The 25,697-nt window shown below is 39.6% G+C and overlaps 1 protein-coding gene across 2 annotated transcripts in view; it reads right to left on the reverse strand.

Moving 5' to 3' along the window:
* Positions 1-1,371: 1,371 nt before the first annotated feature.
* scgn (secretagogin, EF-hand calcium binding protein) overlaps positions 1,372-25,697 on the reverse strand; it is a 63,208-nt gene continuing 38,882 nt past the window's right edge. Inside the window, exons 5-11 of one of the 2 annotated variants that reach the window (XM_048559420.2) lie at positions 23,722-23,778; positions 19,249-19,326; positions 12,597-12,652; positions 9,658-9,703; positions 7,633-7,692; positions 4,905-4,973; positions 1,372-2,304 (exon numbers count right to left, since the gene is read on the reverse strand). In XM_048559420.2, coding sequence (XP_048415377.1) covers positions 2,176-2,304; positions 4,905-4,973; positions 7,633-7,692; positions 9,658-9,703; positions 12,597-12,652; positions 19,249-19,326; positions 23,722-23,778 — 495 coding nt within the window. In that variant the 3' untranslated portion in view covers positions 1,372-2,175. The remainder of the gene's footprint in view (positions 2,305-4,904; positions 4,974-7,632; positions 7,693-9,657; positions 9,704-12,596; positions 12,653-19,248; positions 19,327-23,721; positions 23,779-25,697) is intronic. The other variant, XM_048559428.2, reaches the window with a different exon arrangement.

Genomic DNA, 25,697 nt, shown 5'->3' on the forward strand with positions numbered 1-25,697 from the left:
AGATTAGAGGATTGCTTCCTGAACATCCTGCGTAGATATGGCCTCCTGGTAAGAGCTCCTCAACTCCTCCTCCACCTGCATTTGTTCAGCTGTGCTGGACCATTGCTCATTCTCCATATCATGCTGCATGCCATGAGAAACGCCTACAGAGACATTCATTCTGGGAGAAACTAACGTGTGCAGAAATCTTTAGCACATGTCCCACTATTCCAGCTATATAAAGCATCAACTACTTACAGAATTGTAGCAACTCCCAGAATAAATCAAGCAGTATGTAACCTGATGTTGATGATCTTTTAAAAAGGATGTTCTTCATGATGTTTAAAGTATATTAGTTATAAAAGGTTGAGAGATGGCATTAGCTGAAGTTAGGGATAGGATTTTCTCCTGCCTAGAGATGTCGACAACTTGGAGAATAATTTGTGATTGGCACTTCCAGAACCCTCCCTTCCCCTCCCAACACCCCACCATCTCAGCATTTAATTCTGGACAAGGGATCTATGGTCAGCCTTACCAGCTTGCTACCAAAGAAAGCCCTCATGTGGTCACTGGCCACTTAAGGCCCTCAGCCCACAACTGGCTCTATTAACTGCATCCTGATAAGTGAGAAAAGTGAGCTGTTCTCCATGCAGAGCAGACTGAGTTGGAGAGGGGGAGGGGCTTCCATTTGCCCCATTCTGAGGGCAATTAGAAGTATAGGTGGCAGGTAGCAAGCAGCAGAGTGTTGCTGAACACCTCTTTCCTTGCCTCCCCAACACCACCCCCAAGCCTGCTCCCCTAAGAGAATCCTTTCATCTGATTGTCACGACAGGTGATCACGGCAGAACAGCCTGAATCTCTAGCAACCCTTTCCAGTTCCCCGAGGATCCCAGTCTTTGATTTACTGGCGAACACTGGTGACATGAAGCTTGTGATATGCTGAGAAGCCTACCAATCAGCTTTTAAGTTACAGATTGCAGCTTAGTCTTATTGGGTCTATCCCTGGTGAGAGTGAGGGTTAGTCATCAGCCCTGAAGATGCCTATCCACATTTAGTGCAGTTTCAGTTTTAATCTCAGTCTTGGTGCTCCAAAATGGCAGCACTGATGCAGAATCACAGTTGCTGCTGATTGACATATTGATTCGTCTGCTCTGGAAACCTGAAATGAACTTTCAATTCACCTTCACCAATTGAGTGGTAGGATTTGCTGCACAGGTGTGCTCGCTTACAATGCAGATGTTCTTTCAGAATTTTGATGGCACATGTATAATCCAAAAAGTTGCTAATGAATGTATTTTCTCACCTTTAGAAATGGCCTTTTTTCTACAGATAAGGACAAAAAAATTGAATTAAAACATTTCCAAGCATCAACCCCACTGACAATCACTATAATCTTTTATTATACTCTATTACCACAGATTTCACAGCAATAATGTAATATGCTAGGATAGTTAAAACAAATAGAGCAACTTTTAATGCAAAATGATAATCATTACCCTGACTATTTGGTGAAAACAGTACATTATATTCCAGTTAATTATTCTGATAAAGTCAGATTAGTTGCGAATGAAATGAGCAGAAATTCAGCACATACCACCAGTATGCTGAGACACTGAATACAACTGCAGACTTCATTGGCAGCATATCAAATGTTTCCTGGTTAATTTATTACTGGGTGCAAATGGCTACTGTAACTGTATGATAACTAATGTTCTGAGGCACTATTGGATGTTGCTGCCTGATGCATATGTCCTTTACCTTTTCTTAAAACATTCTAATATTTCACAAAGAATTTATTTTTGGGAGTGCATAAGTCTACTTTTTTTGTTTGTTTGTTTGTCAAAATGCATAGACAGTGCCTTACATTTGTGATGTGAAAATGTTTGGATGGAGCTTGATCTCTGTATATCAACACTCCAATTATAGTCAGCTGTAATCTTTCAATTTACATCAGTGTCAAAATTAAAGCCTAAAGTCAAATCTCTGCATGCAATTTCAAAAGCCCCTGATCCATTAACACGTTTTTCAATGCAAGTTTTGAATTGCCCCATTGGATACTTAATTTATCACACCCGCTTCTCCTTTTAAGCTAGTAGTACTTTGGTGCTTCTATGATCATGAGTAAGTGTGATATTAATGTAATCTTTGCCGTCAATCTTTCTGTGACAGTGTGGAATAATTCACTGCATAGTTTTCTCATTGGTTTAATTTCAGTCCAAGACACAGTGCAAGCTCTGACTTCTGGATTTTTCCATCCTTATTTGCATCACAGTGGCGCAAGAGAATTTCACGGAACTTGTCCAAGTCAACGCCAGTAATACTTGGCTAAACAAAACAAGAAAAAGAAGTGAGTTTACTAAAGAATGAACAGTGCTACCATGTTTTCGGTGACTCATGAGTGCTTAGCATTGTATATCTCTATTCCTTTTGCATAAGACATGCGCTTCTGACAGAGTGCTTAGGAGGTTCCCATCCATAACAGGCAGGAGGTTCCTAATATTATTATAATGATAAAGAAAATGAGTAGTTTCAACACTATTTGATGCCAACTGAGCTACAGCAGCACTAGGTGCAAATTTCACCCAGATATGATGACTGTGCTGATTACTAAGTATTGTGTTGAATATGGCAGTAAAGAGTTTGAAGGCCATTTATGCAATATTTTTATTCATCTTCTCTAGCTGACATTCAGGTTCTTGTCAGTCTGTGCCAATTGGTATAATTTCACCAGCATCAATGGGTTCAGGCCATGGTGGAGTCCATGGGAAATTCCCTAATTGACAAGTTTGGCAAACTGCCTGAGACATAGGGTTTGTTGGTATTCAGCAACCCATATCTGACGACTGTGTGATTAGATCTTATGACAACAGTAGTTAGTGCGTGTATTCTCAAAGGGAAAGTCTGACAATAAACCTGTTCGCACTATAGTTCACAAGAGGAGGTACGACATGTGATCATCATCTATCAAAATCTGACTGCCTTTCCAAAATAGCATTAATCATTTGCAAGTATTGTTGGATCGACATGGTAGGGACTATGGAGAAGTGTTTTCAGAGTCTACATATACAGAAAGCCAGATACTGAATATTGCTGAACAGAGAGACACGTTGCAGGAGCTCTTTGCCCTCCTGTCAAGATATCCATTTGGTTAAAATAAACCAAAAGAACTGTGGGTGCTGGAAATCAGAAACAAACAGAAATTGCTGGAAAATCTCAGCAGGTCTAGTAGCATCTGTGGAGAGAAATCAGAGTTAATGTTTTGGTTCCAGTGACCCTTCCCCTGAACTCTATTTGGTTAATTTGTAGCTGGGAGTCAGATCCACATTTTGTCAATGGCCTCCTGTGGTTGAGATTGGCAGTATTTTCACATCATGAGGCTCCTCAGTAACCTTTGAACCTCATTCAGGCCCTTCCCACTCCTGATAACTATTGTAGGTTTAAAAGAGAATTCTGGTAATGAAGACACTTTGCAGGGTTGACACCAGTTATAATCAAAACATTATTCCATTATAGAATTAGTTCACCATTTTTTAATCAATCCAAGAGGCTGAATGCATTATTCAGAGTTGACGACAGCTGCCTCCTCTCTCAGTAACAAGAAATAAATGAATATACACTAGCAATGCAAGCATTTACATCAGTTGACTTGTAAAACTGGCATATTTTAGATTAGTTCACTACGAAGGCCAGCACTATATTAGTTTATTAGCAAGACCAAAATTCATTACAATCATTTACAATTAAAACCAGCAAGACCTATATTTACTGCATGAATTCACTAGCAAGACCAGTGTTTGTACCATCCTTAGCTTTCTTCTTGAATTGCGACAGTTCGTGAGGTGAGAGTGCACCTACAATGAATGGTATCACCAGCGTAGATTTTATCACATTTGCAAGTGGTGTTGCACAATTTTTGTAAATTTAGTACTAATAACATTTCCTCATTTCCTGCAAAACCCTTGAAATGCTGCTTGGCCCTTTGGATTTGTAAAGTATTGTTTGTTTTAGGCTTTCGTCTCAAGACACAATGAGACATGCATATGAACAATACACTTACGTTGCCATGTCAGGTCACTTCATGGAACTTCAAGTAATATTGTTCAAGGTATTCTTGTAAAGAAAATTTTTCTGTAAAAGACAAAATCACCGTATGCCAGAGGACCATAGGACTGCTCTCTCAGAAAGACTCATTGACGGTGAACTCGTGTTATTGGCATCACTCTGCATTGCAAACACCAGTCCAGCCAATTGGCCCTGCCTAATTAAATCTACCTACATGCTGAAATGTGGAGATTTAAGCCTTATGACCTTTGGTACATAACTCACTGCACACAGCTCTGACTAATCTCTGCAGAAGTAGGAACTTATATTCACTACATATTTGCCCTTTCTCCAGTGATTGATCAGTGTTACTTTTGTTAGTTAACAATATAATAGATGCCAGTCTTGCCAGTGAACTGATATAATAAATATTGACCTAATGAACTAATGTAATAAATGCTGGCCTTATGAACTAATATACTAGCCTTGTTGGTGAACTAATGTAATAAGTACCAGCCTTGTTAGTGAACTAATGTAAAACAAGTTGGCTTTACTAATTAACTAAAGTTTAAAAAAGCACGTGCCTTTACTGGACTAATTTCTTAAGAAATAATGTAAGAAACTGTTTCTCAAAAATCACATTTTGACGCCTAATTTGAATATTCTTTATCAAAAGCCTTGGGAGTGAATATTTGTTATTTTATCTGATGTACAAATGACTGTAGAAATATTGAAGAAGCAAATCCTGCTTTCCTATGTGTTATACTATCAACACTCTTATACTGTGAAAATGAAATCGAAATCCTGATTGATGTAAGCAGCTATATGAAGAAACAGATGTTTATTTAAAAACGAAATATTAACTCACTTTGCTGTAAACTCACCTTCACCAACTCCATCATATCCTTAACAAATCCATCTACTTCAGGACCTTCCAGAGCACCTGTTTTACTCTGCAATAAAGCAAGCAGTTGGGAGTCAACAAGAAGTGTATTACTTCCTGTTCAGATGAAAAAGACCTAGCAGTTCATTCAATCATATCTTTCCGGAATACCAACTCCATTACCTTTCCAGATGGTGTTTGTAAATAAACACTGGTACAATGCATTAAAGCTTTTTATCATTTTTTTTTACAAAACAGTAACTTAGCTTATTCATGGTTCTGACTTAATAATTTGCAATCAGAAACCAGATTCACTGAGAACAATATGTCTAACTTGTTTGTGTGGAGGACTTAAGCCAATAGCCTATCCTGGGCTAACAAGGTGTAGAGCTGGATGAAGACAGTAGGCCAAGCAGCATCAGAGGAGCAGGAAAGCTGATGTTTTGGGCCTAGACCCTTCTTCAGAAAGGGTCTTCTCTTAATTCAGGTGACAGTTTTAACACTTGCACTTTGCCATGGTGATGATCACTGTTGAATCATATTTTCTGTAGGAAAACAGTCAGACATCTACCTCTTAAATCACCAGACTTATTTTGTCCCATTTTCCTCTCTGCTGACACATTGGGCACAATTTTAACCAAATGGACTCATTTGCGGGATTGTGGGTAGTGGGAATGTAGCCTGTAGGGTGACATATCTGGTGTAGAATGTATGGTAGTAATGTGAGAGAAGTGGGTTTTGCTGTGACTGTTTAATCTCATTCTCAAGTCTCCCAGCTAGTTGTATAGTTTAGGCATGTTGATGGCCCACTCCTGCCAATGGAAAGATTTAAATTTAAAGGGATTCTAGCAAGATTCTATAAAGGTGTAGCTACATTCTGTAGTTTCAACACGTACAGATTAAAAGTATCGCATGGGAAGGCTGCATCTTACTATGTACCAATATAGATTTTGTCATAATTGTAAATGATATCATTACCTGCCAACCTTACATGGTGGTTGGGGTTTGGGGGGAAAGAGAGAAGGGGTAAGGGAGAAGGGAGAGAACAGGCTGAAGAATGAGATATGAAGCTGACTTGAGCACAGTCCCCAATTCTGTGTGCTCTTGCTCTATCTTCACTCCATGGCCCACCATCACTTCCCTGTTACTCAGGAGCTGGACAGCACTCTGCTGAGGTGCTAAATAGCCATGGAGAGTCCTTCCTCCATCCTATGTGCAGGCCATCAGTGTGGGAAGGCATGTGTTTAATTGTCACATCTCATTCTCAGTGAACATGAATATCAGCGTCAATTTGAGACTTAATGTCACTCAAGTAAGAGGCAGACTGCTCCAATCTTTCTCCACAGGTCCACAATACCATTGGAAATGCAACATCCAGCTCCACACAGTAAACGAAGTTGCAAGTTTTGTTGTTCTGAGGTGTATTATTTGGGAGAATGCAGGGGCAGTCAGTTTTTAAGGGTTGACATCTGAAAGGGGTTTACCAAACATATTTCCTGAACTCGTAAGATCTTCTTTTAGCATGGGCCTACTTCAATCTACAGGAAATAACATCTCTGCAAGCCTCCACAGCCCACAGAGAAAGTCCAAGTGATCTTATTGAAACATAAAACATTCTGAGGTGATTGACAGTATAGATGCTGGAAGACTATTTCTTCTTGCAGGAGAATATTGATAGGCTGATTGGTGACAAATGGAATTCAATCCAGGTTGTTCAGGTGGTGCACAGGAAACAAAGCAAGGGGATACATAAGGAGCAGTAGGACACTGGGAAACACCCAAGATCAGCATGCATGTCCATCAGTCTGTTAAGGAAGCAGGGCAAGTAGATAAAATGGTTAAGAAAGCACATGGGATACTTGCCTTTATTAGCATAGAGTTATGCTGGGTGTATATAAAATGTCAGTTAGAGCACAGATAGAGTATTATGCACAATTCTGGAATCCACATTATAGGAGGGAGGTAATACTACTGGAGAGAGTGCATGGAGATTTACCAGGATGATGCCAGGCCTGGAAAATTTCAGTTATGAAAAAAGTTTGGACAGAATAGAGTTATTTTCCTCAAGGGGTGACATGATTGAGATGTATACAAATATGAGGAGCATTGGCAGGATAGATGGGAAGACGTTTTTCCCTTTGGGTGGAAGCATCAATGATCGGGGACACTGATTGAAGGTAAGGGGCAGGTGCATTTAGAGTTAATGTGGGGGAAATTTTCATCCACAGGGTGGTGGGAATTTGGAACTAACTGCCTTTAACTGTGTTAGGGGCCAAAAGCATCATAACATTAAAGAAATATTTAGATGTGCACTTGCAATGTCAAGGAAAACAAGGCTATGGCCAAGGGTAGAAAACGGGATTAGAATAGTTAAGTGCTTATTTTTGAAAGGTGTAGACACATCGGAACAAAGGGCATTTACCTGTGATGTAGATCTCTGTGACTCCATGATCTTCCTGAATGATGGACACAGCTCAATGGGTGATTGGCCTGCTCCTGCTCCTATTTATTAAGTTTTCATAATCTAAAAGTGGCAACCAGTTAAAACATAGCAAGATCCCTTGAATAATAATGATTACAGGTGTCATGTTCAGTGTTAAGATAAACTCATTTGAGTCTCTACATCTAAAATTCAATTGATTTCTAATTTTGTCAGAAAGTGTATTCATGCACTTCGATACATAAAACACAAATATTTTAAAGTATTTAAGAAAGACAAAAAAACCCACCACATCATAATGAGAAAAAATCTTCTCAAAATCTTTCCGTCTGTCCTCCAGGCTACAGGCCTATGTACAAGGGCAAAACAAAAATCAAATCTTTTCTTTGAAAGATAGATGAAATGCTTGATTTGCCAAAATTCTTGCACACAAAGTAAATAATTCTTGAATTACCAATTAAAATGATTATTCTTGAAAATTTTACAACTATACGATTGTATTCGGTTGGGTTTAACATTACTCCACATTTTGATCATATTTGATGCTTGCTTTCACTTTGATTGTCTTTTTATTATTATTGTACTTCCTATTATTAGTTTTTCTTCCCTCCAACCTGAACTCGCTCTTAGGTCCTTATCCTCCTGGAAATAAACTGCAAAGGTACAACTCCTCCATCGTATACAAGTTCCATCTGACCCAAAAGTGGCTCAGAAATCTGATGCCCTCTCTCCTGCACCAATTCTCTAGCCGTGTATTCAAATACTTAATTCCCCCATTCTCACTATCGTATGGCACAGAGATTAATCATGTTTTTACTGCTTTTGAAGTCCTGAATTGTAATCTCCTTCCTACCTTAGCTCCCTAAAGTCTGCTTTTCAGACCTCATCCCTCTTGCTACGTCATTGGTACCAGTGTAGACCATGACTTATGGCTTCTTACCTCCATCCATCCACGTCACTCTATGACATCATTAAACCTGGCACCACGACAGTAACAGATCATACATGAATGGCATCTGTGGTCCACAAAAGGTCTATCTCTTCCCCTAATTAGTGAATCCCTTCTCCTAACTCATGATTGCTGTTCTACTCTTTGACCTCCTCTCCTGTGAAATTGAGCCACTGATAGTACATTTGGCTGTGGCCACACTTCTATGAGGAACTATTACCTTCACCAGTATCTGAAATGGAACATCAGTCTATGAGCAAGATCATCTCAGGAACACCAATACTACCTGCCTAGTTCTCTTGGACTCACCATTCATTCTCTGCCGATGTGCTCCTAACCTGCAGTGTGGTTACCTCTCTAAAATGTGCTATCATGTAGTTCCCTGAGTCATAGATGCACAACTGTGATAGAGGCTGTCATACGAATTCTGAAACTTGGAACCTAAGCTTTTCCTATTGTTGCCACTTCTGCACGGATGTGTTTGTCCATGCCTTCCCATATGTCACAGAATGGGCATTCTATCTAGCTGAGCAGCCCTACTATACTTAAACATTGTAACTATTCATTACATGTAGAATAACTTACCAGCTATACATCAATCAGGCTCTCACCTTTTATTGAAGTAAGAACTAACTACTCCGCTAGTCATGAAACTCCTGATTTCATACTTAGTTCAAGATGCACTCCTGATGAGGTACACTCGGACCTAATATATATGCTACCCAAGAATCAGAGGAGAGTCAGGTCTGTTGCAGCAACTGAAAGTACATGAAATACTTTTAAATCTACCTGTTCAGAGACATTATTACATACCTCTGGAGCAAGAGGGTCCTGAACCCAGGCCTCCCACTCCAGGGTAGGGACACTACCACTGCACCACAAGAAGACCCTCTTTCACTTGAAAGCTAATGAAACCAGATATCTAATTAATTACAGCCATTTTCCTATAAAGGCCTTGTTCATATCGGCCTAAGGCTGGGGGAGGAGAGAAATAGTTCTTGTGATGCAGTGGCATTGTTTCTGGCTCTGAGCCAGGAGGCCCAGATTCACATCTCGGAGGTACATATAGTAACATCTCTGAATAAGTTGATGAAAGTATCTACCTGCTTAAGGCTAGGACAAACATCAAACAGTAAATTACATCACGTGCTAAATGCAGATCAGTTTCAATTTTAAAGAGATTGAACCTTAAGATTCTCTCGTTTACCAAACTCCAAATTTCTCATTCAGTCTAAGCCACAGTCAGTATATTTTGTTCACCGACAGGGCCTACCTGATGCAAACAATTGCTCACGTGCAGGTACTCTGTCATTTCAGTCAGGCCACAGAGTGGTAATACAAACATACAAGAAAAGTTTAACTTACATCCATTTTGAACTGCAGAAGGAAATTTTCTTCCAGTGACAGAATCCTTCAAAAGGGAGAAAAGAAATCAACTGGTTAATCCAAATCATAAAGCAATTATAAGCACAGTTACTACTCCATTGGTTAAAGGCTCATTGTATTACAGTACTAAAACTAAGGGGGGTGGGACAGGTGACAAAGAACAAAACAGAAACAAAAACAAAATCGCTGGAGAGGCTCAGCAGGTTTCCAGCAATTTTGTTTTTGTTCCTGATTTACAGCATCCACAGTTCTTTTGGTTTTTATAAAAAAACAGGCCTGCTCTACATTCATTGTGTGACAGATGCATGCTGCTAAATGACTGTGTTTTAAACTGTCCCTTTCTATTCAAGGTAAACTGAAATAGTTTTGGAGAAGGAAAATCCAATAGAATCTGCGCAGGATTGAGCCTGATACTAGATCTACTTGAAGACAAAGCGACATGTCCTGCTTAACAAGAAGACAGAAAGGCAAATTGAAATTCATTCAAAATCAATTACAAATTTGAAAACAGTCACGTGAAAGGGATGCAGCAGGTTTTGCTACTGTATAGACTCGCAGACAGTAGGATTCGCATGGACAAGAATAAATCAAGTGCTACAATGCCAGACTGGAAAGAATTACTTTGGGTTAGCACTAAACGGAAGGCTGGCAAAGGGAAAGGACTTGGAGTAAATTCAAAAACTAAGGGTTAACTGGAGAGTACTTTGCTACTGGAAGTCCATTCAATTATGCTCAGAAGATTGAGTGAAGGAGATTTAAAGCTGGCAGGTGCTTCAGACTTTGAAGTCAAGATAATGAGCTGAATCTTATCAGAAATCAGCTAAGTGTAATTTTTGTCAAGTTCCGCGCATCGTACTGCTATGATGCTTTCCTCGGCTGATTCTCCCACTCAAGGCAGGTAGAAATACTCACCACAGTTGGGACGTTGAAAGATTTTTGGCACTAGCACCACATTTAAAAGGCTGTTGTGCGCCTAATCAAGCATTATAAGTCTTAAACTGCCCTGTATGATTTATGACATTTTCCCCTGACACGGTGTACAATGGGAAATAAGTGCCTCACTTTGCAGACGGGGGCCTGGAAGTCCTGGCCAGATGGGGTAGTGCAAAGGTCATTTGAGCTTTGAGTACTGGCAGAGACTAGGCACCTGCTCAGCCCCAGGCAGGAGAGAACTCCATGGTGTCAACCATGAGTGACTTCAGTGAAATATAGAAGATGACACAGGGGCATCAGTCAGGTCTATAAGGGCACAATCGCTGCAGGAGTGCAGCAATGCAGTGGGACCCCGCCAATCAGGCATCTCAGTATCTGGCTGCCTCCATACATAGACTGATTGGTGGCTGCTCTGGAGAGCCAGGTCCAGCACTCACAATGCGGGCTGGAAAGGTGGACAAACTGTACCCCATCATTCTAGACCCTGGTCCTTAGCATCAATGACAAGGTAACATGGGGACAGGGACTTCGAATTCACACCAGATGCTCCTTCCTCAAAAGGAGACATGCTGGTGCCAGTAGGCACTCACCCAGAAGTGGAATTACATACAGGCCCTGCAGACATCATCTCACAGGACTCTCCAGAGATGGCTGGGACTTCCACCTCCATCCTGTCACCCCTGTAGGAGATCAAGCGAAGGAGAGTGCAGCTACTTCTGAGCAGGACATTCCGAGCATGTCTTAGTGTATTAGATGTTTAGTATATTAGGTGCCTCGTAGGCAACATTAACTCTGTGAATTCTAGTGTGTTTGTCACAACAAAAGTTTTCTAGCGTAAAGTCTTGTAGTCCAATATTGTTGCATTGGTCACTGAGAAATACATACTTTTTAGAAGTTATCAGTTTTTTTGGGAAAAATAACAGTTGCAACATTGAATCAAGCCAGCTCTGCACCTGAACACACTGTACTTATTGTTTAGCAAATAAACAATTTCAATTGGATACACAATTGGCTTAATGGCAGGAGAGAGAGAGGGTTGTTTTTTAGATCGGAAGCCTGTGACCAACAGTGATCCACAGGGATCTGTTCTGGACAATAAATGCTGCCTAGCCAGTGATGCCCTCACCTCTGTGAATGAATACAGGAAAAAAAAGGAAGGCAAAGTTCAAACAGTATAACAAAGTGTGGAGCTGGATGAACACAGCAGGCCAAGCAGCATCTCAGGAGCACAAAAGCTGACGTTTCGAGCCTAGACCCTTCATCAGAGAGGGTCTAGGCCCGAACCATCAGCTTTTGTGCTCCTGAGATGCTGCTTGGCCTGCTGTGTTCATCCAGCCCCACACTTTTTAATCTTGGCTTCTCCAGCATCTGCAGTTCCCATTATCTCCAAAGTTCAAACAGTGCTTGCTTCCACTATAGCGAACATCCAAACCCATAGAGTGGGAGTTATGAATTTTTAGGTAGATGTCAATGATGTTGAAATGTGGATAAGATCCGTGGGCCTTGGCATGAAGTTACTTAAATGTCCAACCCTAACTAAAAAAAAGTCTACTGTGTCAAAGTTAAAAAACATTCAGGGATGATTCTCACAACTTTTGGCAGTTTTTGTGAGCATGGAATCTGACTATACTGCACAGATGGCATTCTCATACCACTATAGTTAAAACTGGGTCTGATAAGGGTTTCATTTTATTATGAAAACAGGAAGCAGAAATTTGATTATATCTCCCTCAAGTGTAAATTGAAATTTATTTAAATTCGTGTTTAATGTTATAAAAGGATTTGCTAGAATAGGGACAGCAAGGCTGTTTTATCTGGTGTGAAAATCCAGTACAACGGGACACAATCTTAAAATCTAAACTAAGTCATTCTACAGGGATATCAGAAAGTAATTTTTCACTTAAAGAATGGTATGAATCTGAAATTCTCTTCACCAAAACAACTCCCTGTAACAGATTTTGTGCTGAGTATAGTAAGTATCTAACCTTGCCAAGTCATTGAGGTCCAGGCGGCCATCTTTATTTTTATCAAAGAATTTCATCTGAAATAAAGCAGTAATGACCTTTAGTAAGTGACCAGTCCATAAAATTAGCTTCACATTTTACATCAAAGCAATGTATGCCATTATATTACTGTAAAATCTTTCAAAATCAAGATAAAACTGTCATAAAAGTAAAAAATCTTTCTGAGCACTAAAAGCACTACACAACTTATTCTGTAAACCTACCCAGTTGGGTAGCGGAGATTAGTAAATGACAAGATACTCAACACTTTTCTCCCTACATAATATTTCATTGGATTTGTTACAATTTGACATCAGCGCACCATCTCATGTGCTGAATTGGCAGATCCCAGTTGGTGCAGACCAAGAGGCCATTAGTGATCCCAGGCTAGATAAATGGATGGATAAATAAATAAATCCTGCTGAGCTGAGGCCAGTCTTGGAATTCAGCTAAGCATTCATAATGAGGCCAGTTGGCTATTGCATCAACAAAATCAGATTGAGCAGATGGCAGTGTATTTGTTTCCTATTTCCACAGAAGCTCATTATGAATATTCGGCTTAGATCCACAACTAACTAAATATTCAATCCTGTGATGGGCCCTTGAGAGAGCTTGAAGAGAACTGTTAGCTTTGTATCAATTTGTTCAATTTATTCTTCTGTGAACTAGATTTACAACAGTTACTTATTTGGGCAAGGTTAAGCTGTGCTGAGAGGATTAAATGTTTTATCAGTGGGATTCTCAACACTTGTGTTTGATTGGCAGTTTTATGAGAACATAAGAGAACATTTTTTTAACTAAGAGACATTTGATTAGCTTTCTTAAAAACAAAACATCGACATTTCAAAGACTTGTCTGTATTATTATATGACTCGTTGGTCTGTAACTAGTGAATAGTCAGCAAGTTAAATCATTCTGAAAATCAATCTACCTACATCCATATCTGATTCTCCCTAATGCAGATGGCTTTATCCAGTGGAGATATGAATTTAATGCATCCAAAATCTTACACAGTCTGGTCAATATAATGGTGTCTTATCATTTAAGGTCAGACCCCTTTACTTAATCAATACATTGAAACCATGCACAAATCAGACAACGTGACATTATGACAGCTGAAGTTGACAAAGGTTTCAAAGTTGCCTGTTAAAAGGTTTCTCAGGCTTCCCCAAGGTTCATGAATAGGGTTACCTGGTATGGTTCCCACAGCCTTCAGCACCCATCTAGTCCCATTACAATAACAAAATAGGGACAATGTGGATTTGCAACAGACATTTAAATTAAGACCCTGGCATTGCTTAGTGATTGTTGAGTTGTAACTCACCTCATTTCTGATCCGGTGAAAACAGCAAGCAGAAGATGAGGAGGTGAAGTTTAAAAATACAGCCCTGCACTCATCCTATTTTGTTCAGTTGACACAGGCTTGCTCAACATCAGATGATGAAAATTCAGCCTAATTTTTAAAAGTTTGAAGAGAAGCGCTAACAGTTCAAGAAGTGCAACAGGTTTGAGCAAGTACGGAGGTAGTGGGTGATCAGGAGTTGGAGAGCTTTAACAAGGTTGGCTAGTGATTGGTCATAGGCAGGACAGATTAAGAATGATTATCAAAAAAAACAGATGATGATCCTTTTAAAAACATATGAAGTAACAAGGCTGGGTCTAGAGGTTGTCGAAATTGGATTTTCAGAATCATTGTCAATAACTTCTATCCAATAATAGGGAATAGAAGTTGTGATCTGAAATTTTTAAACTCACTAATAAATCCTGTAAAGTATGTGAAGGATGAGGTTCTATTCCTCTGGCTTATATCAGACTTCACAGGAGTAGTGGAGATCAGAGCAGGACTGAAACAGAATTAAAATGACAGGAGACATGGAACTTAGGGTCACATTTGTGGACTGCACAATCCAGTTGGACTGTGTTCAATCAAGTGGCCACAGTCTATGTTTTGTCTCCCCCGTGCAAAGCATTTTGAGTGGTGAATACAATATACTAAATTAGTCTGAGTATATGCAAAGCACTGTTTCACTTGGAAGGTTGTCTGGGCATGGGACCATGAGGACAAACAATATAAAAAAGCAGATGCATGAAAAAGATGTTGTTGGAAGTAGAGGGGGTGTAGATTTAGATTTTATTATATTGGGATGTTGGGTTGACAATGAGTAGACCAGGGTAAGTTACATTTGGTTGTGGCAACACGGGGGGTGGTAAGATGGTGGAAGATGATCCACTGAATGTGAAAGCTGATGCTTCGAAAGTTCACTAGGGGAACCCCACAGGGTTCAGAGAGGAGGAGAAAGGATATGAGCAGAGTTTCAAAAATGGAACAAAATGTCAAGCGTCCAATTCAACCATGGAAGAGTGGGGCGATTCTCAATTTAGAAAAAGAAGAGTAATTGTGAATGCACAGCTGGCATTTCACAAAGAATACAATGGAGACAGAGAAACTAGAAGAAGGGAATGGAACTGAGGTTGGAGGAAATGGAGTCAAAGTGTCTTGGGAATTAATTAGCTTATAATGGATCTTAGTCAATAGGTTATCCCCAGGAAAGCGGACAGAGAATTCAAGGAAAGGAGGGGAAGAATTAGAGAAACACACACAGACAGGAGATAGAAGCAAAATTCATGCAAACGTACGAACAAGGAACAAAAGTAGGCTGCTTGGCCATTCAAGCCTGCGTCAATATTCAAAATGGTCATGGCTGATCTAGTTTTAAACTAAACTCTGAATTCCTGAATAGCTATCATCCCTCTGGTAATCAAAAACATATCTAACTCTGACTTTAAAATATTTAAAGATTCTGCATCCACTGCCTTTTGGAGAAGGGAATTCCAAAAGCTCTCAACGCTGAGAAAACTTTTTTCTTCTCATCTCTTTTAAATGGGTGACTCTTTATTTTTAAGCTGTGACCCCTGGCTCTAGATTCTCCTACAAGAGGAAACATCCTTTCAATGTTCATGGGTCAAGTCCCCTCAGGATCTTCTTTGTTTGAATTATATCACCTCAGATTCCTCTAAATTCCAGAGGGTATAGGCCAACCTGTCTAGCTTTTCCTTATAAAACAATCTGTTTATTCCAGGTATTAGCCCAGTGAACTTTCCCTGAACTGCTTCCAATGCATTAACATCTGTAAGTACAGTGACACCAAAGCCCTATATACATAGGGCATAACCTCCGGACTTCTGCATTCAATTCCCCTTGCAATAAAACTTAACATTCTATTAGCTTTCCAAATTACCTGCATACTAATCTTCTGTGATTCACGTACCTGAACACTGGTCTCTCTGCAAATGAGAACTCTACAACAGGTCACCAATTAGATAATGTGTCTATTTCATTCTTAGACAATAGACAACAGGTGCAGGAGTAGGCCATTCGGCCCTTCGAGCCAGCACCACCATTCATTATGACCATGACTGATCATCCACAATCAGTATCCTGTTCCTGCCTTATCCCCATAACCCTTGATTCCACTATCTTTAAGAGCTCTATCTATCTCTTTCTTGAAACTATCCAGAGGCTTGGCCTCCACTGCCTTCTGGGGCAAAGCAATTCATATATTCACCACTCTCTGGGTGAAGAAGTTTCTCCTCAACTCTGTTCTAAATGGCCTACCCTTATTTTTAAAGTGTGTCCTCTGGTTCTGGACTCACCCATCAACGGAAACATGCTTCCTGCCTCCAGAGTGTCCAATCCCTTAATTATCTTATACGTCTCAATCAGATCCCCTCTCATCCTCCTAAACTCAAGTGTATACAAGCCCAGTCGCTCCAATCTTTCAACATATGATAGTCCTGCCACTCCAGGAATTGACTTCGTGAATCTACACTGCACTCCCTCAATAGCCAGAATGTCCTTCCTCAAATTTGGAGATCAAAGCTGCACACAATACTCCAGGTGCGATCTCACCAGGGCCCCTGTATAGCTGCAGAAGGACCTCTTTGCTCCTATACTCAATTCCTCTTGTTATGAAGGCCAGCATGCCAGTAGCTTTCTTCACTGCCTGCTGTACCTACATGCTTGCTTTCATTGATTGATGTACAAGAACACCTAGATCTCATTGTACTTCCCCTTTACCTAACTTGACTCCATTTAGATAGTAATCTGCCTTCCTGTTCTTGCCACCAAAGTGGTTAACCACACATTTATCCACATTAAACTGCATCTGCCAAGCATCCGTCCACTCACCTAGCCTGTCCAAGTCACCCTGTATTCTCATAAAATCTTCCTCACATTTCACCCTGCCACCCAGCTTTGTGTCATCAGCAAATTTGCTAATATTACTTTTAATGCCTTCTTTCTCCCTAGGTAGACATTTCTGGACTTTTTTCACTTCGTATTCCATTTGCTGGACTTTTGCCTACTCACTTAATCTATTACTGACTCCTTATCATAGAATACCTACAGTGTGGAAGCAGGTCATTTGGCCTATCGAGTCCACACTGCCCCTCCAAGGAACATCCCACCTAAAGAAACCCTGCTATACCATCCCTGTAACCCTACATTTCCCATGGCTAATTTACCCAGCCTGCACAGCCCTGAACAATATGGGCAATTTAGCAAGGCCAATCCACTTAACCTGCACATCTTTGGACTTATGTCCTCTTCCTATCTCACCTTCCTACCATTTTTGTGTTACTGGCACATTTAGCTACCATATCCTCAGTCCCTTCATCCAAAGTATTTATATAATTTGTAGAGTTGAGGCACTGTCCTCCCAGGCACACCATTTATAACATTCCTGCCAGCACTGCCACAATGATGCAACTCATATTCCGCCTGGGAACCCTGCAGCCATATGGTATCAATGTGGACTTCACCAGTTTCAAAATCTCCCCTTCCCCCACTGCATCCCTAAACCAGCCCAGTTCATCCCCTCCCCCCACTGCACCACACAACCAGCCCAGCTCTTCCCCCCCACCCACTGCATCCCAAAACCAGTCCAACCTGTCTCTGCCTCCCTAACCGGTTCTTCCTCTCACCCATCCCTTCCTCCCACCCCAAGCCGCACCCCCAGCTACCTACTAACCTCATCCCACCTCCTTGACCTGTCCGTCTTCCCTGGACTGACCTATCCCCTCCCTACCTCCCCACCCACACCTTCTCCACCTATCTTCTTTACTCTCCATCTTCGGTCCGCCTCCCCCTCTCTCCCTATTTATTCCAGTTCCCTCCCCCCATCCCCCTCTCTGATGAAGGGTCTAGGCCCGAAACGTCAGCTTTTGTGCTCCTGAGATGCTGCTTGGCCTGCTGTGTTCATCCAGCCTCACATTTTATTAGCCTGAAAAAGATGATGTTTTCCAATTTACAGGGAGAGAAGGAAAAGGCATTGATGGATTTCCACAGGAACAGTTTTGGTTGAAGAATGAGTGGAGTTAAAGAAATGGTCCAATTTGAGAACAGGTTCAACAGAGTGATGCACAGGGGCTGTTTCTGCCTGAATTCAAAATGTCAAATTATACTCAAATATAACTTACTAAAATTAATACTATCATAGATCTTGTGCAAATGTTCTGAATGAAATATTAACAATAACCACAATTAAAGCTATTTGTAAAGCTACTATGTAAATAGCATAAATGATTTAAGTACCTTAGACAATATTGAGCAACGTGTTATCATTGCTTAGTAAATAATCATCACTGTGAGCTTTATGTGACACAAAATCAATTGGTTGCATTAGCAGTACAGCTGATTAATGCACTGTCTGGTGTAAATCTGAGGCAGCAGACCAAGGAGGTCCTAGATTCAATTTTGTAGTGTTATCTGATCCCAGCCAGTGTTGTGGCCACTGACTTCAGTTCTGAGGGGAAGGCAATATAATCTGTTTGATAAACAAACCAAAAATCTGTATAATATCTGTGATATTGTACATCCAATCCCTCATTGTTATTGGCTCAGCCCGAGAGGTTAAAAGCCCAAATCACAGACATCCCTAAAATTAAAAGGGGAAATGTGGTGACCCTGTAACTCAAGCTTTCAACAATCTCCCAAAAATGAAAATTCTAAAGGAATGTGCTTGCCTCCCTCTTCTTTTTGACACAAAACACCGAAAGTGGAATTTATAACAGAAAGAATTAGGGGATGATTATTAACTTAGATGAAGGAACAAACTGGTGAAATCCAGTCCCTTATAAACCATAAAACACAGAACTATGGATGCTGGAGATATGAAACAAAAACAAATTGCTGGTGAAGAAAGCAAAGTTAATATTTCAACTTCAGTGACTCTTCACCCGAACTAATAAACCATGCCTAGTCTCCACTTGTGTTGGCTTCAACGATAAGGAAAATATGTCCCTGGTTTCCAATTATAGGTAGACAACTCTTTCACTGTAAAGACTTATTCATTATCAGCTGAAGTAAACATCTGCAGGCATCAAGAAATCCATCCCAATATTTCTATTACATGGAACTAAATTAAACAGTAATGTCCAAATTGGTTAGGAATACACTGAATAGAATACTCAGAACATTAAGGAAATTGCAGATAAAATGTTAGCATTGAGACATAAGCAACCAGAGTAAATGGGATGTGCATCTTAGTGCTCCTATTGAAGTGAACATTGATTTTAAATAGACAAACTTTATCTGTACTAGGTGGAGTTTGCAACAGATTATAAGGATGCTTACCATAGTGTCAGTATACTCATCCAGCTTGTCATCTGAAATAATTTTCTTGTGTTGAAGGAATAGGTCTCTCAGGAAGTTCTGTTTGTCATACAGACCAAACAAAAGTTAACTGTCTAGATTCCAGTTAAAACAGTACTTTGTTCCTTGAAGTATTGCATTTCAATGATCAGTAGAGCAGAGAAATGTAATTCCACTCTGGTAAATGCAAAATTTTGTATCAATCTCTAATTTTTGTAAGAGGTTGTCAGTATCATCACAATTACACAGCATCCTTTATATTGCCAGTGTGCTTGTCAAATCGACTGTACAATTTCTTTATTCTTTTAGAGGATATGGGCATTGTTCACAATGCCAGCATTTGTTGCTGATACTCAATTACCTATTTCAAGGACAATCAAGAGTCAGTCACATTGATGTGGGTCAGAAGTCACATGTAGGCCAGGTAAGGCAAGGATAGCAGATCTCCTTCCCTAAAGGATTAACCAGATGGGTTTTAAATAATTATCAGGATCCTCATTGCTAAGCCTTGCTTTGTAGTCAAAATTTATTCATTGAATTTAATTTTTCCCATCTGCCATGGTGGGACTTAAAGACTTCTCTCTAGAGCATTAGTCTCTGGATTATCAATGACACTACTACTCTTCCTGACTAATTTGCTGAATTAGTAAATTGTGTTACATTTAAGCCATTTTATCAGAAAAAGGATAAAATCAATTTATATCTGTTGTATAGTAACTAAATCAGAAATATTCAGGCAATTCCTTTAAATTGAAATAACATAGTATCCTCATGTGCACTCAGATCTGGACAGGAGCTCAACTGGGGAGGACTGTTAAAAAGGATATAAAAAATAAAAATCATCGATAAATATTGAATTCTTAAGATCAACCCCTTTCTTATTTTTATATAGATTTTAAATTCCTTTTCTTAATGTTTATAGTAATTAGTTTTTAGCACCAGTGTTATATGAGCTAATTTCTGCTAATGTTTTGTAGTGGTTTTGTACTCGTATACTCTTGGCAATCCCATGTGAAGGGAATGAATAAAGGGAAACCGAAGGGAGTAAGGTGACAATGACTGAAGAAATATACAATGGTCAGCTTATGATTGCTACTGTAGTTAGACAAGGACTAAAAAGAATTGCTTTCCTTTTTCGAAAATTTGGAAGAATTTATTATTCTTTGTTGAACCTTGAAATAACAGGTGAGACTTTTAAGAAAGCTTTGAATAATAAATGGCGGTTTAAAGTTGGAGAAGGCCATTAGATGAGCAGAAGGAAAGGCAAATATAACTACCTTGCAATAATCATTTGAGAGGTGATTGGATAAATACAATTGTCATGATTGTTTAACTTCCTAAAATGGATGAGACCAGTGGCATGAGGGACATACTTCACAATAAAAACAACAGCAGTTCGAAGGAATAGTTTGTCAGCCACTGAAGGTGTGAAGAGGTAGGTCTTGCTTGGCAGATTAAGCACCCAAGAATGGACTTTTGTAGACGTGAAGGCCAACTGTTGGACTAGTGAGTGTACTTGTAGAAACTGATTATCAGGAAAGAAGCTTGATTAAACCACACACCTGTCTTCTGCCATTGTGTATGCAGTGTAAGATCTGAACCTGGAATATGTAGCTCAGGCAGGAAAGGGATTCTAAGCAACAAATAAGAGCATCTCTGGAACCCATAAAGAGAGAACATTCTGATATTTTAACAATGCACTGATTTAAAGTAATTGGCAAAATAAGCAAAAGTGATACAAGTATTAAAACCATGATTTGTGTTTTTGCATTTTTAAGAACTGTGGACTGAAATAAGAAAATGTTTTGAAAAGCAGTGCTTGAAATAAAGGTTACAAGCAAGTAATCTGATAGGCATTGTAAAGAACTGTTTAAACAAGCAGTAATTGACATTCACTTTGCAGGCAATGGGGGCAGAGAGTGTGCACCAATGTAGTTTGTGCTGGCAATGAAAAGTTGATTACTGACAGTTTTCAATGACAGCAACCTTTTCCTTACTGACAACTGTGTAATTGGTTCTCAGGTGGTTGAGCAGCTGGGATCTGGAAATAAGTTAGGGAGATACAGATAGACAGAGAGGAAAGAAGTGTGCAGATCTTCTCCCAGTCCAGAAGTTGCCTATTCTCCACAATCAAATCCTCAGTTTAAGCATGAAAGAAAACCCAAGTTGCTTTTCCTGCTGCAGCGCCTGTAAGGTTTTGAATTGATGAGACATTTTCCATGTGAATCTATCAGTCACTCTGTACTTCTTACAAACTACAGAAAGACATCTGAACAAGGTATTTAGGCAGCCCAAGAAAGATTGCCTCCATACCAAAACTGGAAAGCAAAGACTACTAAATTGACTTCCCAGTTTTTCTATCTCTGTCAAAAATCTATTTTTCTTATTTACTTGCCTTGTGTCTGCATGTAAGGGGATAATGTGAGAAGATTAGAATTTAGTCTAGTAGTGTTATATGCCAATGGTTTACATCTCTTACCTGTAGCAATAGTCTAATTACTTGTAATAAATAATAATGCTTGTTCTAATTCTTGTAAGAACTTGATCCATACTTTCTATCAAACTTGGTCTGAAAGTCAGGTAAATTGGGACACTGCGTCCAACTGGGGGTGGGGGGGAATATTTGAAAATAACGAGTCAAATTATAGAGCACTGTCCCAGTGTTAACAGGAGAAACGGTCATATAGCAAGTGGATTGCACTGCCTGAGGGTGTGGTCGAGGCAGGTTCAATTGAAGCATTTGAGTGAGAATAGCCTTCTACTTGAAACAAAGCACCAAGTAGGATGATAGGGAGAAGACAGGAGAATTGCACTGAACAAAATGGTCATTTAAAGAATAGTTTCCTTCTGCACTGAAATAGTTCTGAGACTCTGAGACATATACCCAGTGCTCTGAGACTCACATCTCCTGCCCTGTCCATAAACTCTGCATACTGACCTGTAACACTTCCACATCGACTATAAACTTGTATGTTGACCACAAACTCTAAGCACTCTATAAGAACAAAACATTGAGCATAAAGTCTACAACTTGATCATAAACTCTGTGTTGACTATTAATCCAATGTAATGACTGATATTGGGAATTCTAGAGGGTACATAATATACAGACCACAAGACTCAACTCAGTACGTTCCTAACTTTGCAATATATACTGTTTATAAAATGAATAGTCATAAAACTGAGAATTAGAGGAGTGTTACTGTAACAAATTATAAAGAAGTACAGTGGTGCTGAAACACATTTAAAACTCTAAATCTGAACAAGTATGAGTTTGGTATTTTTTAAAAAATCAGATATTTATTACTTGTTTAGCATTTATAATTTTAAAAAGTAAAGCAGCCATCACAAATTATAAAACTTGCTCTGAAAGGCCAATGACTGCAAATGTTTTAATGATCTTTAATGTCACAAATTTCCTTACAGATAATTCACTAATTCTGAACTGCTTTTTTGTTGTAATGTAAGAAATGGCACTCAATTTGTGCACAGGAAGATCTCAAATTTCACAATGCGCAAATTGATACATAGTATTATCATGTGATGCTGCTTGAGAGATAAATATTGACCAGCAATGGGAGAACACTCTCGTCATTGTCAAAACTGGGCCAAGTGATCCTGAAAACAGATGAAGCCTCTGTTTAACTTCTGAAAGATAGAACCTCTGGTGCAGTGCTCTTTCAGGACTGTACTGACATGTCAAATTACATTTGGTGTAAAAATTCTCCAATGCGGGAGTTCAGGAGGGTGAATGTGGTGGCTTGAACTCACAACGTGCTCATTTTTAAAAAAAAAGTACCATGACTGAGGCACAGCTGAAGTAGGTCAAAAAGGCTCTTTTTCTGTATATTTCGTGAATCACGAGTTATCTAATTTTGGGGACAGAGGGCAAGATATGGCTATGTCAGGGTCACAGTGTGTGTGTGTGAATGCAGCATACATGCTGTTGGCAGGTGTGCTGGCTTTTTTTAGCACTATCCCACCTCTGGACCATTACCACCTGCAAGGGGGGTAAGATAGTCGTGCAGGGTTAATGCTGTATTTAGGCCTATTGTTGAGGCTGATTGGGATTTTCAGATGGGTTGTGGATTGTCCAAGCTGTCAGAAACTAGGCTAGCTGCCTGGAGGCCTCCCAGCAGAGGGCCAGTGAGTTAGGATACAAGACTCTTGCCTGACTGACCATGGCTACAGCTACAAATACCCTGGGGATGATCCCCATCACCATCTTAGCCTGGCTGGTGGGGCCATTTTTGATTTGAAGTTTTTAAAATAGTCAGGGCATTTCTCTCTTTAACCAGACTTAAATCACTTGCTATTGGCTATCCAGTTTTTAGAACCTGCCCTCAAGCCACTAACTAGCCAATTAATGAAAAAAAATCATGCCAGTGGAGAATGTCACAGATATCATGCTATCACTTGAATAACACCTGTGCTTACTCAAAAGACGTGACTTACTCGGAGCTCAGTGGCTGAAATATATCCACTGCTGTCTTCATCATATTTACGCCAGATCTGAAAAGGACAACAGTGGAATAAATTGTTTTGGAAACTCCAACACCAATCATATTTATATTCTCGCGATAGGTGCACAAAGCAGGGTTCATGTATCATCCATTAAGCATTGACTTCCATCACAATTATATCTTAATTGCTGGTCCAATTATTACTTCAACCACCAATGACTTCAAAACTTACTAGTACATTTGATTGAAATCTTCATATTTCTCAAGATGCGTATCAACAACTGTTGATAGAATGAAATTATTTTTTGTCAAAATTTAGTAATTTGAGCCAAGTAAGGTGATTAGATCAAGATTGGACAGATCACTCTTGAAAACAATTTCAGTTAGTTTGGGTCTTTTGTAGTATGGCAGAAATCAGAATCTGGGTTCATTGACCTTACACGTTTTGATTTTTCCAGTACAACTTTGTACACCAAAGTGTAGTTCATGCGACTCATAAATGGTTTAAAAAATAGACTTGTCTTTATAAAGCACTTTCATGATGTCAGGATGTTCAAAATTCAGAGAACTGCTGTTGTAACATAGAAAAGAATGGCAGGCTTTTTTTTTGTTCAGCAAGTTCCGATAAAAAACGTGAAAATAATCACGCTGTTTCAGGGCTAAGAATTGGAGAATGTTCACCACTTCTTCAAATACTGATATGAGTTTTTTTTATTCATCAATGGGATGTGGACATCACTGGCAAAGCCAGAATTAGCTGCCCATTCTCTTTACTTCTAGAAAAGATAGTGATGGACCAATGACATTCTTGAACCCCTGCGGTCCTCTCTCTGCCAGGTACACTCAAATTTGTATTTGGTCGGGAGTTCTAGTACCTTGACACAGTGATGAAGGAATAAAGATAATCTGTATTTCTAGGTCATGCTGCTGAGCAACGTGGAGGGTTATTTGCAGGTTGTACTGTTCATGTATACTTGCTGCCCATGTTCTAGGTGGCTGAGTTACCGTTTTGTTGAAGACATTTTGGCAGGTTGCTGCAGTGCATAATTGGTGAAGTGATAATGGGAAGATGTGAATGTTCTTTTGTGGTAGCTGGAATGCTATAAAAGCAAGATTCTTTATCCTGGATGGATGTTGAGCTTCTAAAGTATGGTTACAGCTGCACCCATCCTGACAAATGGAAGTTACTGCATCATACTGCTGATTTATAGAAGATGGGCCACACATCAAGAATTCCTAGCCTCTGACCTACTCTTCTAATCAAAGTATTTATATGGCTCGTCCAGTTAAATTTCTGGTCATTGGTAACCCTTGAGACGTTCATGGTCGGGACATAGCACAGAATACTCTTGATTATCATCTACTCCCATTGATTCCCCAATATTTGGAGCATTGAAGTAGAAACTTTGAAGAACTTCTCTTGTTCTTATCTGATAACCTGATTTATCTAAAATACTTTTTCTTTTACCTCAGTCTTTGTTTTTTTGCCTTATATCGATCCTTCATCACTTTTTCAAATTGTCTCCTCCTTTATTGCAACCTTGGGCTGCAAATTCTTTGCGTCAGAGTAATGTTTCCATTTCAAAATGTCATCAATCTTTAAGGCAAACTTTTATAAGTATATGAAATTAAGCGGTTGGTTTACTGAAGTTACCCTGCCAGCTAGGAGCCCCAGTCATATTTTGTGCCATTGATCAATATGAAACTAATGGTCAAACTTCCCAACTACCAATGTGTACTTGGGGGATTTAAAAAAAAGTCCTACAGAGTCTAAGTCACACAGCATAAGGTGGCTCTAAGAAGCAAGATGGAATTAATACTTATACAATTATAAAGCTGGGAGGAGCAGCAACATTTCCCATAACCTCACATTGAAAGATCACTTACCTGCTCTCTACCAGCCACTGATTCCCTCCAACATGACAATCTCACTCTCTAACTGATGCCACCACACTCCATGTAATGACC

Source organism: Stegostoma tigrinum, chromosome 2 (genome assembly GCF_030684315.1).
Source record: "Stegostoma tigrinum isolate sSteTig4 chromosome 2, sSteTig4.hap1, whole genome shotgun sequence".
Taxonomy (NCBI): domain Eukaryota; kingdom Metazoa; phylum Chordata; class Chondrichthyes; order Orectolobiformes; family Stegostomatidae; genus Stegostoma; species Stegostoma tigrinum.